The following is a 15,922-nucleotide window of genomic DNA, read 5'->3' as shown; positions in this document are numbered from 1 at the left end:
ACAGGCGTCATTTGAAGGATCAAGCTCGACGAAAATGGTTCACATTAGTGAATACTAATGCCATCTCTTAGAATTTTCATATACTTATCAGACTGCCTAGTAGCTAGAAGACAAGGGATCGGAAAGAGTATGGGAAAAATTAACAAGAGGTTACAAATGGCATGTTCAAAATGCAAAGAAGAAGAATTAAAAGGGTATAGCAATGGGAGGGTGATGGGAGTAAGGAACGAATGTAGAGAATGATAAAAAAAGAGTGAGGGGTTTTGTGAACGGCGATATGCAGCAGAAATCAGAGTTGAGCCATGAGGGAACTGAAGGAAGAAAATAAAACAGATATTAGGCTTATAATAGGAGATTTTTATGCGAAAACAAGAGTTAAAGGAGGAAAGGAATGGATAGAGCGCGAGGAAGAAAATCAAAAGACAAAATACTGTGGGGATGGAATGAAATTGTTAAAGAGTCTAGAGGAGATAGGATGGTTCGTTCTAAATGAAAATATAGAGGTAGATGAGGAAGGGAAACATATACGTTCAGATGGAAAAATGCGAAAGGTAATTGATTATGTTGTGACGAGGTGGATTTTCACCTGTCCCTTTCAAACAACAAAAATTAAGTCATAAATTAAAAATTAGATTTTTTAAGAATCTATAGTACCTGCTTGTGCATCTATTCGAGAACGAGGGTCAATTTCCAAATGAGCACTTTCGGTAAATTAGGTTACTTTTACTTATATCTTTCGTTTTCTCTATTTTGTTAAGTACAGGGAAACCACGAGAATTCGAACCTCTATAATTCAAACTTTTTTTTTTGGCCCCGGCTGAAACCTGATGTTTCTCACGTTAATATTCCTCGAAAATTCGAAGAAAATGGTAACTGCGACGAACTCATATTTATATAGTGACTTAGGCGGTTGCATATGATTGGACCGTTGCGAATGGTAGGGTTGGCTTGTGTGACAAAGGTTGGGGCTGCTAATATAAATCAAGATTGTGTGCTCGTGTATTTCAATATTGAAAGGACTTCGACATTAAAAATGTCCAGAGTATGGAAAAGTTCAAGTATAATTAAAATTATTTCTTGAAAAAAAATATCCTACTCCTTCTTCACTCCACTGGAAAGATAAATTTAAAAATAAGATCAGGTATACAACATTATCATTGAGTGAGAAAGTAAAACTCATTCGAGGTGCCGAGAGAAAGGAGTTAAATGGAAGGACATTGCTGCTGATTGCGGGATTCCCGCCAGCTCTCTGACTTCCATCATCAAGAACAAGGAGAAGATTTTGGCTGCTGCTGAAAATTCTTGTTTACAACCAGATCGGAAAAGCGTGAAGACATCTCATTTTCCATTGTTGGAAACATCGATGGTAGAATGGATGGAATCTGCTCGGAACCAAAATATTCTCTTAAATGGCCATATAGTACCAGAAAAAGCTGAATTCTTTGCAGCTCACTCAGGATACAAAGACTTCAAAGCTAGCTCTGGGAGGTTATAAAAGTTTAAGAATAGGAATGGAATCATCTGTAGGACATTAAGTGGCGAAAGTGCTTCTGTTTCGGAATAAGACTACGAAAAGTTTCTCACCGACATTTTGCCTAGCTTTTTAGAAGCGTATGCAATAGAAGATATCCTCAATGCAGATAAAACAGGTCTTTTTTCAAATGTTAACCAGCTAAGACCCTGACATTTAAGGACGACACTTATCATGGTGGTAAGAAAAGCAAAGATCGTGTTACTGTCATAGTCCGCGCTAATATGTCTGGTAAAGAAAAACTAGAGTTGCTGGTAATAGGCAAATCTAAGAATCCATGATGTTTGAAGTCAAGCCTTTACCAATGCTTTAAGAGAGCTATAAAAATGCTTGGATGACCAGTTCAGTATATGAAGACTGGCTTCGTAAAATTGATCACACGTTTCAAAGAGAAAATCGGAAAGTTCTCCTACTTGAGGATAATTGTCCGGCTCATCCGAGAGTCTTAATTCAAACTTTGAAAGCTATAAAGGTGGTTCACTTACCACCAAATTTAACTACAAAATTGCAACCAATGGATCAAGGAATCATTAAGAACCTTAAAGTAAATTACCGGCGGAGAATTATAAAATGATTGCTCATGGCTTCGGATGAGAAAATGCGGTTGCCTGATTTGAATTTATTGGATGCTATTTTCGACTTAAACAAAGCTTGGGCTGATTTCACTAGTAATACAATTGCGAGTTGCTTTTGGAAGGCTGGCTTCGTGAAAGCTAATGTGGAAAATCTTGCAACACAAGAACAAGATGAAAATTTATCGGATGGTACTTCTGAAGAGTGGGATGATCTACAAAGAATTTTGGGCTTCACAGAAGTAATTTTCAAAGATTTCATTGACGTGGGCACTAATGTCATTATTGCCAATGAACCTACAGATAGTGAGATATTGGATAGTATAAAGGTACAAGGACCTACAAAATCTGATGAAGAGAATGATGTCGAGGATCAGGATGTAACAGCTTCAACAAAATGGAGATATCCTAAAGTTGGTTTAGCCATTGCTCGCAGGTTTCTTTCTGAACAAAGTGTTGTACCGAACACAATCTTCGCTGCTTTAGACATGGTTGCAAACTTCTGCAAGAAAAAGAGTTGCATCAAACAGAAAAAAATTACTGACTTTATTAAATAATCTGCTATTTTCAAAATACCAAACGGACCTTTTTAGGGCCACAAAATTATTTTCGAATGTACTTCAAGGGAAATTCATAATACGTTCTATAGTACGTATAATAAACGTATAAATGAATTATGTGCGTTTATACTCTTATGTTCGATAATTCGAAGTTTTCTTTCAGTCCCGGAGCACTTCGAATTATCGAGGTTTCACTGTATTTATCAAATCACTCGTCACCAACGAGGGAATGAAGGATGATCAGATGTCAGTATCAATCGAGGTCAATCGTAACGGAAGGCCTATTTATTCTGAGGGTAGGAAAATTTCTATTATTCTAAAGGAACGACGTCAGGTTGGTAAGAAGGAAACCAATTCAGCTAAAATTCTGAAAGTGTTACCGCCAGAGCACTCCTCCGTCGCCGTTGCCTCCGAGGAGTTCACATACGCTAGGAATTTCTACTTCCTATGGGGCCCAGTACTCCCGTAAAATCTGGGATTTCGAATTTCCACGAGTCTTGAAACTAACGGCATTTCTAGATAGGTGCCCGTGACCCGTATGCCACATCTAATTGGGTAGTCATCACCAGAATAAAGATTAATCGATTACGAATAATTATAACTTTCTTCCGGTACAAGGTAGCTTTTTCACTCTCGTTCTGAAGGCCATAGTGAGAAAGTGATTTCCATAAGTCCGGGCGGCAATTGTTTTGATCTAAGATGTTCTCCAATCTCATAAAATCTGATATCGAATAGAGAATTCTCTCAAGCAATGTGACGTCCATTTTCGTTAATTCAATTCAAGTTCACCTTTCTTTTTCAATGGGTTTTGATTGTTACAGTGGAAAGATTGAGGGTGGAATAAAGTCGGATTCAACTAATCTCAGTTATCATGTCAAGTCTAATTTCGGTAGTTATTCTTTCAATAAATCTTTGTAATAAATCTTTAATATCAAATTCAAATGGGCTCGGTAATTATTTAATCGATAACCCCACTCCCTGCGATACTCTTATTTCGGGTAGTCTCTGATGTTTATTATACTGGTTCTTACTCATATACAAATATAAATTCTTTTTCTTAAGAGCGTCAGCTTTTGGACCTCTTTAGGCTTTTCAGACAAAACTAGCCATACACTATGTGGGTTGTGGGTTGAAGAGATTCGTCAATTGAAGGTCAAGAACAGTTCAAGGGAAAAAAGGTCATGAATATCAAAATGGGAGAAGGAAATGTAAACAAGGAGATGAAAATAATGATAGGAAAAATAAAAACAGTATTCGAGTGCACAAAAAAAAAAGTTAGTGAAAGAGGGATAGAAGTGGATTGGATGACGAATGTATACAGAAGAAGGACGTGTGAAGGGAGTTAAGAAAATTGAGAAAAGGGACAAGTAGTAAAGAAAAATATAGGAAAAACGGGTATACTGAGTTGTGTGATTAAAAAAAGAGAAAAATAACAGGTTAGGAGAGGTGGAGATGGGTAGGACGGAAGAAGTTTGGAAGGTGGTAAATAGAGACAATCGAAGAAGGAAAGGCAGCTGGTATATATGAGATTCCAAATGAATTCTGGAAATATGGAGGGGGAGGGGGGGGGGCGAATTAAAGGAATGGGCATGGTTCATGTGCAGTAGAATATGGAGAGGAGAGGGGTGGCCAGAGTTATGGAAGGAAGGAATAGTGGTACCCATAGTGAATAAAGCCAAATGGGAGGAGGTTATATATTGTAGGAGAGACACTAACTCCAACATAGTATAAGGTATATGTTTCTGTTTTGACGGAGAGATTGAAGATAGGAGTTGAGGACAATGGATATAACCACTGAAAAAGACAGTGTTTAGAAAAGGAATAGGGGTGATGGACAACGTATATGTTCAAAATGATCTGATATAGTCCAGGCATCTGTAATTTCTACACCGTATTAAGTAGGTAATGCGCGGTTTTTTGCTAAAACGGTTTATTAATGGGTCCTGATTAAAATTCTAAGTTTTCTAGAAATGAGACCCGTGCGTTCCGTAGATATTTTTGAATAAAGGTCCAAAAATCGTGTATGCGTCCGTCCCATTACATTTTAGAGCAAAATGTTCACCACCAAAACTAAACTAGGGGAAATTCTGAAAAATTTAAGGGCAAAAAAACGTCCATCTTCAATAGATTCCGAGTTATGGTGCTTCAAAGAACCCGGATAATTTTGAAACAGAGGCGAAAAAGCCCAATTCTGAAGTTTATATCTGTACTTTAAAACCTCTTAATTTTACAACAAAAAATTCAAACGTTAGATTGAAGTAGACGCAATTTACAGTAATACTAAAAAATGCAATGATCTAGCGCCAATAGGTCATAAGTTGTCACCTCACAAAGTTGACTGATTTTGACCTATTTTTCAGAGAAAATTACTCGTGTTCAGTTTTTTCAAAATAGTTCACTTCTCCATGTGAAAATAAATGATAGAGGACTAAATTCTGCGTGAAATCAAAAAAGTAAAATGTTTTGGTGCATATAGGTCAGGAGTTATTAACATGAAGCTTTTACCCTTTCTATTCGGAATTTGTAGTTCATTTATAGTTCCTTACGGGTTCACAACAAAAAAAAGCCGAGCAATAGGAGGAATGGTCATGGGAGTAAGAAACGAATGTATAACAGAGAATGATAAGAAAGAGAGGAAAGAACAAAAAGGATTAGTGGTAGAAGAGGTAAAGATGGGATGAGAAAAGTGGAAGATAGTGGAGGTTTATTTGAATGGTGATATGCAGGAGAAAACAGAGGGGATAAAAGAAATGATGGAAGATAATAAGGAAGAGATTAGCCTTATAATAGGTGGGGATTTCAATGCCAGAACAGGAAATAGAGGAGGAAGGGAAGAGGGAGAAGAGAGGGGAAGAAAATCCAAAGATAAGGTACTGAATGGGAAGATAAAGAAATTCTTAACGAGTTTGAAGGAGTTGGGACGGTTTAACTCAAACGGATGGCAGGAAAAGGGGATTGGTCAACGGAAGGAAAAAGAACAGTCTAGAAAAAAGGTCAGAAATATCAAAATGAGAAAGGGAAATGTGGACGAGATGAAAAAAATGATAGGAGAAATGAAAATAGGATTATAGTGCACTATCAAAAAGAAGTTAGTAAAGAGGGGAATAGAGGTGGATGGGATGAGGATTATAAAGGGAAAAGGAAGATCACGAAGGAATTAAGAAAATGGAGAAAAGAAAAAAGTAGTGCTGAAGAATATAGGAGGAAAAGAAGGAGTATACTATATTGTGTGATCAAAAGAAAGAAGAATAAAATAAAAGGTTTGAGGAAGAGGCGGAGAAGGCGAGAACGAAAGAAGAGATCTGGATAGTAGTTATTAGTGAGAGAAAAAGAAGAAAAAGAGTAAGCCAAGATATTGAAATGGTAGAATAAAAAATTATTTTATGGATTTGCTAGGAGGTGTAGAAAGAAAAGTCAGGAAAGGAGGAAAATATATTAGAGAAACAGATGAGGAAGAGAACATAACAAGGAAAGAAATAGTCAAGGTGTTAAAAATGATAAAAGATGGAAAGGCACCTGGTAACGATTAGATTCTAAATTAAGTATGAAAATAGGGTAGGACGGAACTAAAAGAATAGGCATGGATAATGTGTAATAGAGTACAGAGAGGAGAGGGGTGGTCAGAGTTATAGAAAGAAGGAGTAGTGATGCCAATGGTGAAGAAAGGCAAAGGAGAGGAGATTTAAGATTATAGGGGTGTGACGCTGATGCCAATACTGTATGACGTACATGTAACTGTTTTGTCGGAGATTGAAAAAAGAAGATGAATAAAAAAGATAGAGCCACCGAATCAGACAGGATTTAGAAAAGGAATAGGGGTGATGAACGAAACATACGATCTGAATTATCTGATAAAAAAAGAATTAAAAGGGAGAAAGAAGCAATGATAGCAATATTCGTGAAATTGAAGGCGGCGCTTGACTCCTTGGACAGAGTAGAGACAGAAAAAGTTATGGTGAAAAGGTTGATACGAAAGTGCTTAATAAAAAGAGTATCGGAAATTTTCAGAGACAAAAAGCAGGGTAAAGCTAGGAGTGCAAATAGGAGATAGTTTCTGGTTGGTGAGAGTAGTGAGGTAAGGATGTCATCTGAGCCCAATTTTATTTAATATATTAATATCAGACTTGAAAGAAATGAGGAGAAAAGGTTCGACAGGAGTCAGGATAGGGAAGGAAAAGATATATACACTGGAATACGCGGACGATAATAAGGTTTAGAAAAGAAGGGGGAAGAAAGAAAAAATAGATTGGAAGATGGAAGGGAGTAAAGTTAGAAATAGCAAAGGAATTTCAATATTTGGGATATAACTTGCAAATGATTGGAGATGATACAACTAATATAAAAGAAAGAACTTAAAAAAAAGCAGTAGGGATAATGAAACAGGTATTGGAAATAGGGAAAAGAATGTTTTTGGAAATTATTGGAGAAGGAGAATTTGGTTATTTGATACGATGGTATGACCGGTGTTAGGTTATTAAGCGAAGATATGGGAATGCAAAGAAATGAAAGAGATTGAGAGTCTACAAGAAATATATATATATATGTATAAGGTGGACGCTAGGGGTAGACTGGAGGGTGTTGGAAGATGTTTGAATGAGGTAGAAGAAAGGAAACGGAGAGTGGTAGAACTAAGAAGATGGGAAGAAGAAAGGATCTAATTTTGTAGTGAAAGAGATATAGGAGAGGGGAATGGAATAAGCTATGAAGAATGGGAGTCAAGGGATGGGGAAAGACAATTAATGCAAAGATGGGAAATGAATGTGAAATCAAAATATAATAAATGGTATAATATAATATAAATAAAGGAGTACTAAAATATTTAGAAAAGGGATGAGGCGAGAGAAGATGGACCAGAGTAGCAAGATTTAGATTGAGAAACAAGTTAAGAGAGGGGCTGTATTGGGAGAAGGAAGAAAACAGAAAGTGCAGAATGGATGAATGGGAGGATGAAACATGGAATCATGTATGGGGAGGATGTAGGGGAAGAATGGAAGATAAGGGAAGCTGGCAAGAGAATATGGTAAAGATGGTAGCGGAGGATGGATTTGGGAAAGAGTGGATAAAGGAGTAGGAGGGGACTAAAGGGAAGAATGAGAAAGAATGAAAGTGGAATAATGTCAAAATAAGCATGAGAGAGAAGAGAAGAGAAGGAAAAATAAAACGGAAGTCGCCTAAATTAGAAGCGTAAAGATATATAAGTAGTTATTATTATGTATTCGTAAAAGTAGATTAAAATGTGCTCACTCTCACTCGCTCGCTCTCTAACTGCGATCGCTCGCTCTTCTGACAGTAAAATTGTGCTAGATTCACTCATCAGCTGCGGAATTTTTTTCATCTTGGATTTTCAACTCCTTTTCGATGTTTGAGCTATATTGCTTTGAGTAACTTAAACTTAATAGCTCATTTACTAATTTGACTAATTACTTAAATAACTAAAAGTTCCACTAAATAATTTAAACTTAACTGATTTAACTATTTAAAAGAGTTAATATTTGACTTCGTTAAATCACCGTCCATGTTTTAATAGTCGTAGACTTCACTTTTTCCCTTACGGTCAGTTGAAGGTAAAATAATAATTTAACACACAGATTGATTGTATCTGGTTACGATTAAAACATTGATAGTATCAATGGGTCAGGTATAACCAAAAGGCGGTATTAGAATTTGTCACAACATTATGAGAGAACGAAGGACGTCAACTGGACGAGTGGTAATAGATAGCTGAGAAACATTGAAAACAGTTTCAATATGACAATCGAGTAATCAATATCTATATAAATACATACTAACATAGATATATGAAACTTGTGTGACTATCTTGGTCTAAGAGAATATGTACGCATGAAAGTGTGAGAAATTAATCATTACATTTTTGAAGCACCGGGAAGTATCTGTCATTTAGTGAATCGATATCTTCTTTATTTATATCTATTTTTTGGATTTAACCCTAATTAGATACTCCAAGATCATCATTACGGACTGCAATAAAAAAAAAGACTTCGACTGACAGAACCATTAATTATTTTTCAGGTCATCCAATACAATGAAAAAAAAATATTGTATTTAATTTGGTTGATAGGGTGTTGAAATTATCTCGCGAGCGATGTCATACGACAAAACTAAAAATTGTTCCGCAAATCTTATTTAAAAATGATTGTCCTTCAGAATTTATCAAAAAACAAATTAAATCTCGTATGAAGAAAATCAAACATACGACAAACCCCAAAGAAGAAGATGATCTGTGTAAACAAAAATTTGTTAGACGTCCAAAAGTTTGTTTACCACACATACCAAACATTTTTATAAATTGTCTACGCCACTAAAAAAATGCAATATATCCCCGATACCTCTACTTGAACCTACTTTAAAATCCATTATAAAACTCAGTAAAGATTGTACAATAAAGTGGGACCGCAACAATTTAGTTTATAAAATCCCATGCAAAAACTGCGACACCTGTTATGTAGGGGAGACCAAGAGATCTATAAAAACTCGTGTCAATTATGGGAAATATGGGAAAATCATGTCAAGTATGGGAAAAGTGAATCTGTTATTAAAAAACATCAGACAAAGTTTAACCATGTTTTCGACTGGTATAATACAAAAATACTGGATTTTAAATCAACTTATGAGAAACGTTCAATTTCTGAGATGATCCACATAAAGAGTAATCCGAATAGCATAAATAAAAAAGAATATATCCATTCACTAAATCGCAGATACTTTCCGCTGCTTCAAAGATTTAATTATTAATTTCTCAGGCTTTAGTGTGTACAGATTCTCTTAGACCTAGTTACTCACACATGTTTTATGTACCCATGGTTGTATGTATTTATATAGATATTGATTACTCAATTGTCATATTGGAGCTGTTCTAAATTTTTTCAGTTATCTGTTACCATTCGTCCAGTTAACGTCCTTCGTTCTCTCATAATGTTGTGACAAATTTTAATACCGCCTTTTGGTTATACCTGACTCATTGATAACATCAATGTTTTAATCGAAACCATATTGGTAAATACTTTTTAAACAATAAGTGAATTGTGATACTAAATACTGTTTTTTACTAGACCTTAACAACATTAATTGGTGTTTTAATAATAAAATTTCAGCTTCATGAGAATAGCAAACCAAGCTAACGAAACGTCGAACAATCAATCGGTTGCGTTAAATTATTATTCAAAAGCCATCTGACTGTAAGGAAAAAAGTGGAGTCTACGTCTAATTTAAAAGACATCAAACGCGTGATACCATACTGTAACGCCAGCAGCTGATGGGTTTATGTAGAAGAGATATAATAATTGTTGTAAATGTTTATAAACATTGTAAATATTGTAAAGATAATGCATTTTCTACAAAAATCTACACTTAGATTTTTTTCTAATTTTTAGTTCTAGTCGACCTTTTATAAAATCGAATTTTCGCATTCTTGTCGAAAACAGCGCAAGATAGAAAAGTGTTAAGATAAAAAAAAAATTGTTTAGCCCGCATAATACTAATGGGTTGACTTCCTTATACAATTAGAAACTTTAGAAAAATGTTGTGTAAAATAAAAAATGACGTATTTTCCAAAGAAAAATTTGTTATTCGAAATCTAACCGACTTGAAATGAATTGGGTTTAGTACATAATATAAAAACTGAGCTATCGGATGAGTTGAGAACGAGAAAACTTTTTAGTGAACGTACGCAATTTACTAATAAAACATACCTGGTTTAATGGTTAAAGCCTCCATATTATCCAATTCTACTTCTTTCTCAGTTTGCAAAGCATCTAATTGTTTTCTGAACTCTTCCTTTGCTAACTTTTCTTTTTGCAGCAGTTTTTGGTCTTCAGCATGCTTTGCATTATAAATGCTACTTTCAACATCCATAATTTTACTAAGAGATTCATTAAATGACTCAAGAAGGTTTAATTCCGCTTGAAATTGCATATGCAAGGCATTAGGATGCAACTGATATCAAAAAATATATTTATTAAAAAAATGTAAACGATTGATGCAGCCTTTTTGGGGCGGTCGCGATTCTACAAAAATAAACTCTATACAGCCAATCCCCACGCAGCTAGTTCTACGCAATCATATTTTATTTCACAATGCTTTCTACAAATTAAAATAAATACTAATCTATTATGTATGCACCATCTTTGTCTATTGCGTTTTTCTAGCCAAACCAATAGTTAAATTATAGTAAGTATGCTAAAAGAGATACTTCCTGCCTCATGTGAATAGCCACCCTCGCTTTACTCGGACGGCGATATTTAAGCTTGTCGCGAAGCCCCTCCGTGCGCTCACCCCACACATCATACTTTACGTACTTATGAAAATAAGGCTGGGAGATTTTAGGTCGCTGATAACGAATTTGAAACAAGATTTTCAAAATTCCAAATGGCTTAGCCCATATCATAAATATAAAAACTTTCTTTACATGTGGTCTGCCATACTGGTTCAGTTATTTGGAATTTTGAAAATCTAACTTGAGATTCAATATCTGAGACCTGAATTCAAATTACTTTTCAAATTATTATTTGTCATCATAAAAAAATTAATATTACCTAAAAAAAGAGCAGATGCACTTTTTCGTCATTTTTTTTGTTTTTAGATTTCTTAAGAAATATTGTAGCTATCAACGGGAACATAAATAACTTTTACTGACCATTTTTATGACTAGTTTTCCTTGTGCTAACTCCTTTAATCTCAACATAGTTAAATTATATATTTTTCAAATTTAATTAAATTCGAAATCGTAAAAGACTGCATAATGATACTCTGCACAAATCAATTAAATGAATTCCTTTTTCTTCAAAATTGTACACAGCAAAATTTTACACGCAACAATGAATTTCAAATTATTTGGATTATTGTGTGCAGAAATTATCGATGTAGAGTTTACTAGTATAGTTTTTAAAATTAAAACAAAATAATAATCATTAAATTCCCTTGCATAGCATTCGTTTCGATAATTTAATCTTGTGCAACTTATTTTAATTCGCGAAAATTTATTCATAACTTTATGACTGCAGTTTACTGTTTATTGACCAGGGGAAAAAAATCTAAACGTGCTGCTCTCTAGTGGAAAATTTCAGCATTCGTCTATATTATGCCACTGTCTATGTCAATAGCCGTTTATATTATTATAATTTTATATTGGTATTTTTTACTCACGGAGGGTTTTGCCCCTCGAACCGCCCGAAGGGGCGACGAACTGGACTCATCCTACACACGTTACTCTCCTAGTGTAGCTTCACAAATCTCTAAAATCCGCGTATTTCGAACTCATCTGCGGACTCGGGGGAAAAAAAGTTTAAAGTTCGTTTAAAAAAATTTGTCACATGACAATCCAGTACATGCCCTTAAAAGATTAAATAAATATGTGACCGTCCACAAATAAAACGACCTGACACCCGGGAGCAACATTTTACAGAAGGAGCGGTTGACTAGGTAGTTCAACACTGGAACTCCGTAAGAGAACATTACTTTGCAGTTAATAAAAATTGAATTTTAAAGATAAAAGAACATTTTTTTACTACGAAAGAGCAACGCAAAAATTCGCAATCGGTGTAATGAAGTACATAACGATTTTGAGAGAGTTAGGTCTCTTTCTTCGTAAACGTTCACATATGATTGTTTAGAGCGCCCGCGTCTAGAATTAGCTGTGTAAATTCTATTTTATAGAATCGCTACCACCCCCAGCCTTTTATGCTCAAAGTATCACATTCAACAGAAAATTTCTCTGTTATTATCTTCCAATATCACTTTTATTTGTGATTTTAAACATATACAAAAATCATAAAAGTTTTGTTTCTTCGAGAAGTGTGATACTGACATAAAATAGTTAAAAGTCATTAATTAATAAAAATTAAGGCTAAAGACGATGTCAGGGTACCATGGTATACCTGACAGCTCAACTGACCCTTGCTATTGTAAGGCGCTCGAACTCGAGCTCGAAACTCGGCGGGACGTTGTGTTCAACCGGAGGCTACTTCATTATGTTGCGTTGGCACGTTTAAACATTAAATCAAGGCCCTCATTAAAACCAGCCGATACTACAACTTTCTATGTAATTCAATATAAAATTTTTATATAACTTAATAACGTATGCTACTGCATCAATATTTCGGCACTCATTATACTGAAAAATGTCTTAAAAAATGTACATTTTTTTCAATATCAAGATTAAAAAGGAATCTAGACGACTTTTAGAAATATTTTTAATTTTGCAGAATTTTTCAGTTTTAGGCAAAATTCCAATAATTTTGAAATCCATTAAGCAGTTATTAAAAATTTCCAAAATTGTGAGGATTTCGAAATATTTTCAAGTTTTTCAAGATTTTGAAAAGTTGTAGGCAAATTTAAAATGAAAAATTTTCAAAATTAAAGAATGAACTGTTGAAACCTTAATTTTCAATTTTCAGTGGTTGAAAATGGAAATAAATGGAAAATGCAAGTTTCAATCCTCAGATATTGAATATTAAAATAAATTTAAAATGCATTTTTTAACTGTATAAAATTAAAGACAATTTAAAATATAATTTCCATCTGCTGGAAATTCAGTAGTTAAAAATAGATGAAAATTTCAATTTAATTTTTAACTATTTAAAATTCAAATTTAAACAGTTGAAAATTTCACCTGCTAAGCCCTGAAATAAATTAAACATTTATATTTCCTCAGTTTTCCACAGTTAATTTTGAAACAGTTGAAAAAAGTAAATTAAATTTTATACAGCTGTACTTTGAGTTTTTAACTGTTTGAAATTCAATTTTCTTCAATTTTAAATCGTAAGAAAATAAATTAAAAATATTCTTCAATTTTCAAAAGATGAAAATCAAATTGAAAATTTATTTATTTTTTTAACAACTCTATTTCCAACAAGTGACAATTATATTTTAAATTATCTTCAATTTTCCATTTGAAAATTGAATTTATTTCAATATTCAATAGCTAGTTAAGCAACCCTTTCTTGCAGGGCCCTGACATCGTCTTTAATCGAAATTAATTGTACCAATCGAATTCCTTCTCCATTATCGTCCTCTATGACTTTTGGTTTGTTCTTTAAACATTTATAGACTTCATTTTTGGAATTTTCTTGCAGAAACTGCTTTCTTCTTTTCGACCGAAGCATTAGATTTATGTCAGGAGTAACCAAATTCGAAAAATCTTCCTGCTGCAAATAACTATCATCTCTGAATGAAATTCTTCTTGGATCAAAAAGAATTTCTGATAATGAGGTGTTTATGGATCTTTTCGATTCAGAATTCATAGCTCCTTGAATCCGATCTAATGTAACGCTATGAATTTTAGAGTTTTCATTGTTTGAATTGTTTTGTAAAGAGAAATCTTCTGTCGCTAAATTTCTGTGAATATTTTGCTGATTCGACTGGTTAACTAGATTTCTTACTGATTTTTCAACTTCCTTCACTTTAGATACTTTCGAAGGTATTTCACATGGTTCACTATACATTTGATATTTTGTAAAACTGGTATGTGAATTGTATGAAACATCTACTTCTTCTAATAAATCCGAACAAGTGGTTGAAGTTTTATCTTGTGAAACTGCATTCCTTTCAGGTAAATTTATCGAGTCTTTACTAAAAGATCTTCCTTTCAATTCCAAATGTTTATCTCTTCCGGATCTATAATGTTGAGTATTTAAGCAGCGATGTGTTTTATCTTCATCCTTTTTCATAATAGAAGTTGCAGAATTTTTAGCTTTTTGTTTTTTGAGTCCAAAATCAGTTTCTCTAGGTAAACTATAGAGGAAGCTTTCGTTTCTGATTTTCTTTACTACTGATCCAGAAACATCTTTCCTAGAGACATGCTCCATATTTTTTATTCTTTTCGATATGTTTTTTAAAGAGCTATCAGCTTTAGAAATACTCGAGTCATCCCTTTTAATCCTCTTAGACCTGTTCTCTTTTTCTTTAGAGTTGTCTCTTAAGTAATCTTTCTTTTTGACTACATTAGGTTGAACAGAAAAATCTAATGTTTCTAGACCTTCGACATTCTCATCATTTAATAGAGACAGATTTGAGGATGAGAAATCTAGCTTGCGTTGAACCCTATCCAAAGTTTTAGCTGCTTTTCCTTGTTTTGGTATGTAATCCTTTGAAAGCATATCAAATTTGTTTAGAGACGCTTCACTCAACGATGAACTTTCACACATAGAGTAATCTAAAATCTTTGGAGTAACTTTTAAATCTGGCACTTTTAATGGTTTTATGAGATCCATTTTTTTATTGGATTGAGAAAATGTTTGCCTTTGATTTAAATTAACATTTAACTCATCTAAGTTTATTACCTCTTGTTTATTTTTTGAGGGCTCACGTGCTTTTTTACAGTTGTCAGAATATCCACTTATTTCCAATTTCCTTTTCAACGCCGTTATGAAGGCAAAAGGATATGGTTTAACATGCTTTCGTACTAATCCGTCATTTGAACTTCCCTGCATGAGTTGAGTAGATAAATCCATTAAAACGTTTTCACGGACTTGATTTTTACCTTTTTTCTGTCCTTGTTTGAAGTCAGAAAAGTCTTGGAATCTTCAATCTGCAATGATAAAATGTGTTTAATAATCTTGATGTGAAAATGCCAAGAAATTAAACAAAATGTGCGTTCTAGAGTTAACTGGTTTTTTGAACCCGATGGAAACCCCGATAATTTCACGTGGTTCACTAAGAGAGATACCGGTTCGTAATGCAGTGTATTTATCTTTATATAAGAAAGAAATGTAGTCCGTCTAGTCAATAAACAAATAAACATATCATTAATTTCCTTGAACCTTCGCTCTAAAGTACTGGTTTTAATTTATAACATGTAGACAGTTCGAACTAATATTCCATCTTTTTATCTTTTTATTATTAAAAGGGAGACAATATTTAGTTGAGTTGACAGTATAGGAGCTAATTAGGAATTAGATGCCTAGAAAAGGATCACGCTAATGACGAATTCCAAATATAAAATAAAGGTGATTTATGCCACTAGGTACATGGCATTTCTTCTAATGGTTAGAAAAATTGTGGAATTCCGCGTCACATGATCGACTAAGTAATACAAACCATTTTGCTTTAACCACATTATTTATTTAGTACCGTAAATTATTTGTACCACTTTCAACGTAGTATGCAGATAATTTTCCATGTACTTTCTTCATATCTTAACAACGCATCTGCAATTTTTTAAAACTATTAAGCATTGCTTCCGCATTATGAACGACCTTTTTCTAGACCGATGTAAAATTGTCGAAAAATCTTAGTTGTGTCGG

General features: G+C 33.9%; 1 protein-coding gene across 5 annotated transcripts in view; it reads right to left on the bottom strand.

Moving 5' to 3' along the window:
* The window catches only part of LOC117179148, a 321,121-nt gene that overhangs the window by 241,336 nt on the left and 63,863 nt on the right, over positions 1 to 15,922 (bottom strand). For all 5 annotated transcript variants that reach the window (XR_004467869.1, XR_004467868.1, XR_004467870.1 and 2 more), the window contains 2 exons: positions 13,664 to 15,207; positions 10,373 to 10,616 (listed from right to left, as the gene is read on the bottom strand). Coding sequence is in view for 2 of the 5 variants with exons in the window: in XM_033370836.1 (XP_033226727.1) it covers positions 10,373 to 10,616; positions 13,664 to 15,130 (1,711 nt within the window). In the remaining 3 variants the exon portion in view is untranslated. The remainder of the gene's footprint in view (positions 1 to 10,372; positions 10,617 to 13,663; positions 15,208 to 15,922) is intronic.

This window comes from Belonocnema kinseyi, chromosome 8 (assembly GCF_010883055.1).
Source record: "Belonocnema kinseyi isolate 2016_QV_RU_SX_M_011 chromosome 8, B_treatae_v1, whole genome shotgun sequence".
NCBI classification, from domain to species: Eukaryota; Metazoa; Arthropoda; class Insecta; order Hymenoptera; family Cynipidae; genus Belonocnema; species Belonocnema kinseyi.
This window is presented reverse-complemented; position numbering and strand designations above follow the sequence as displayed.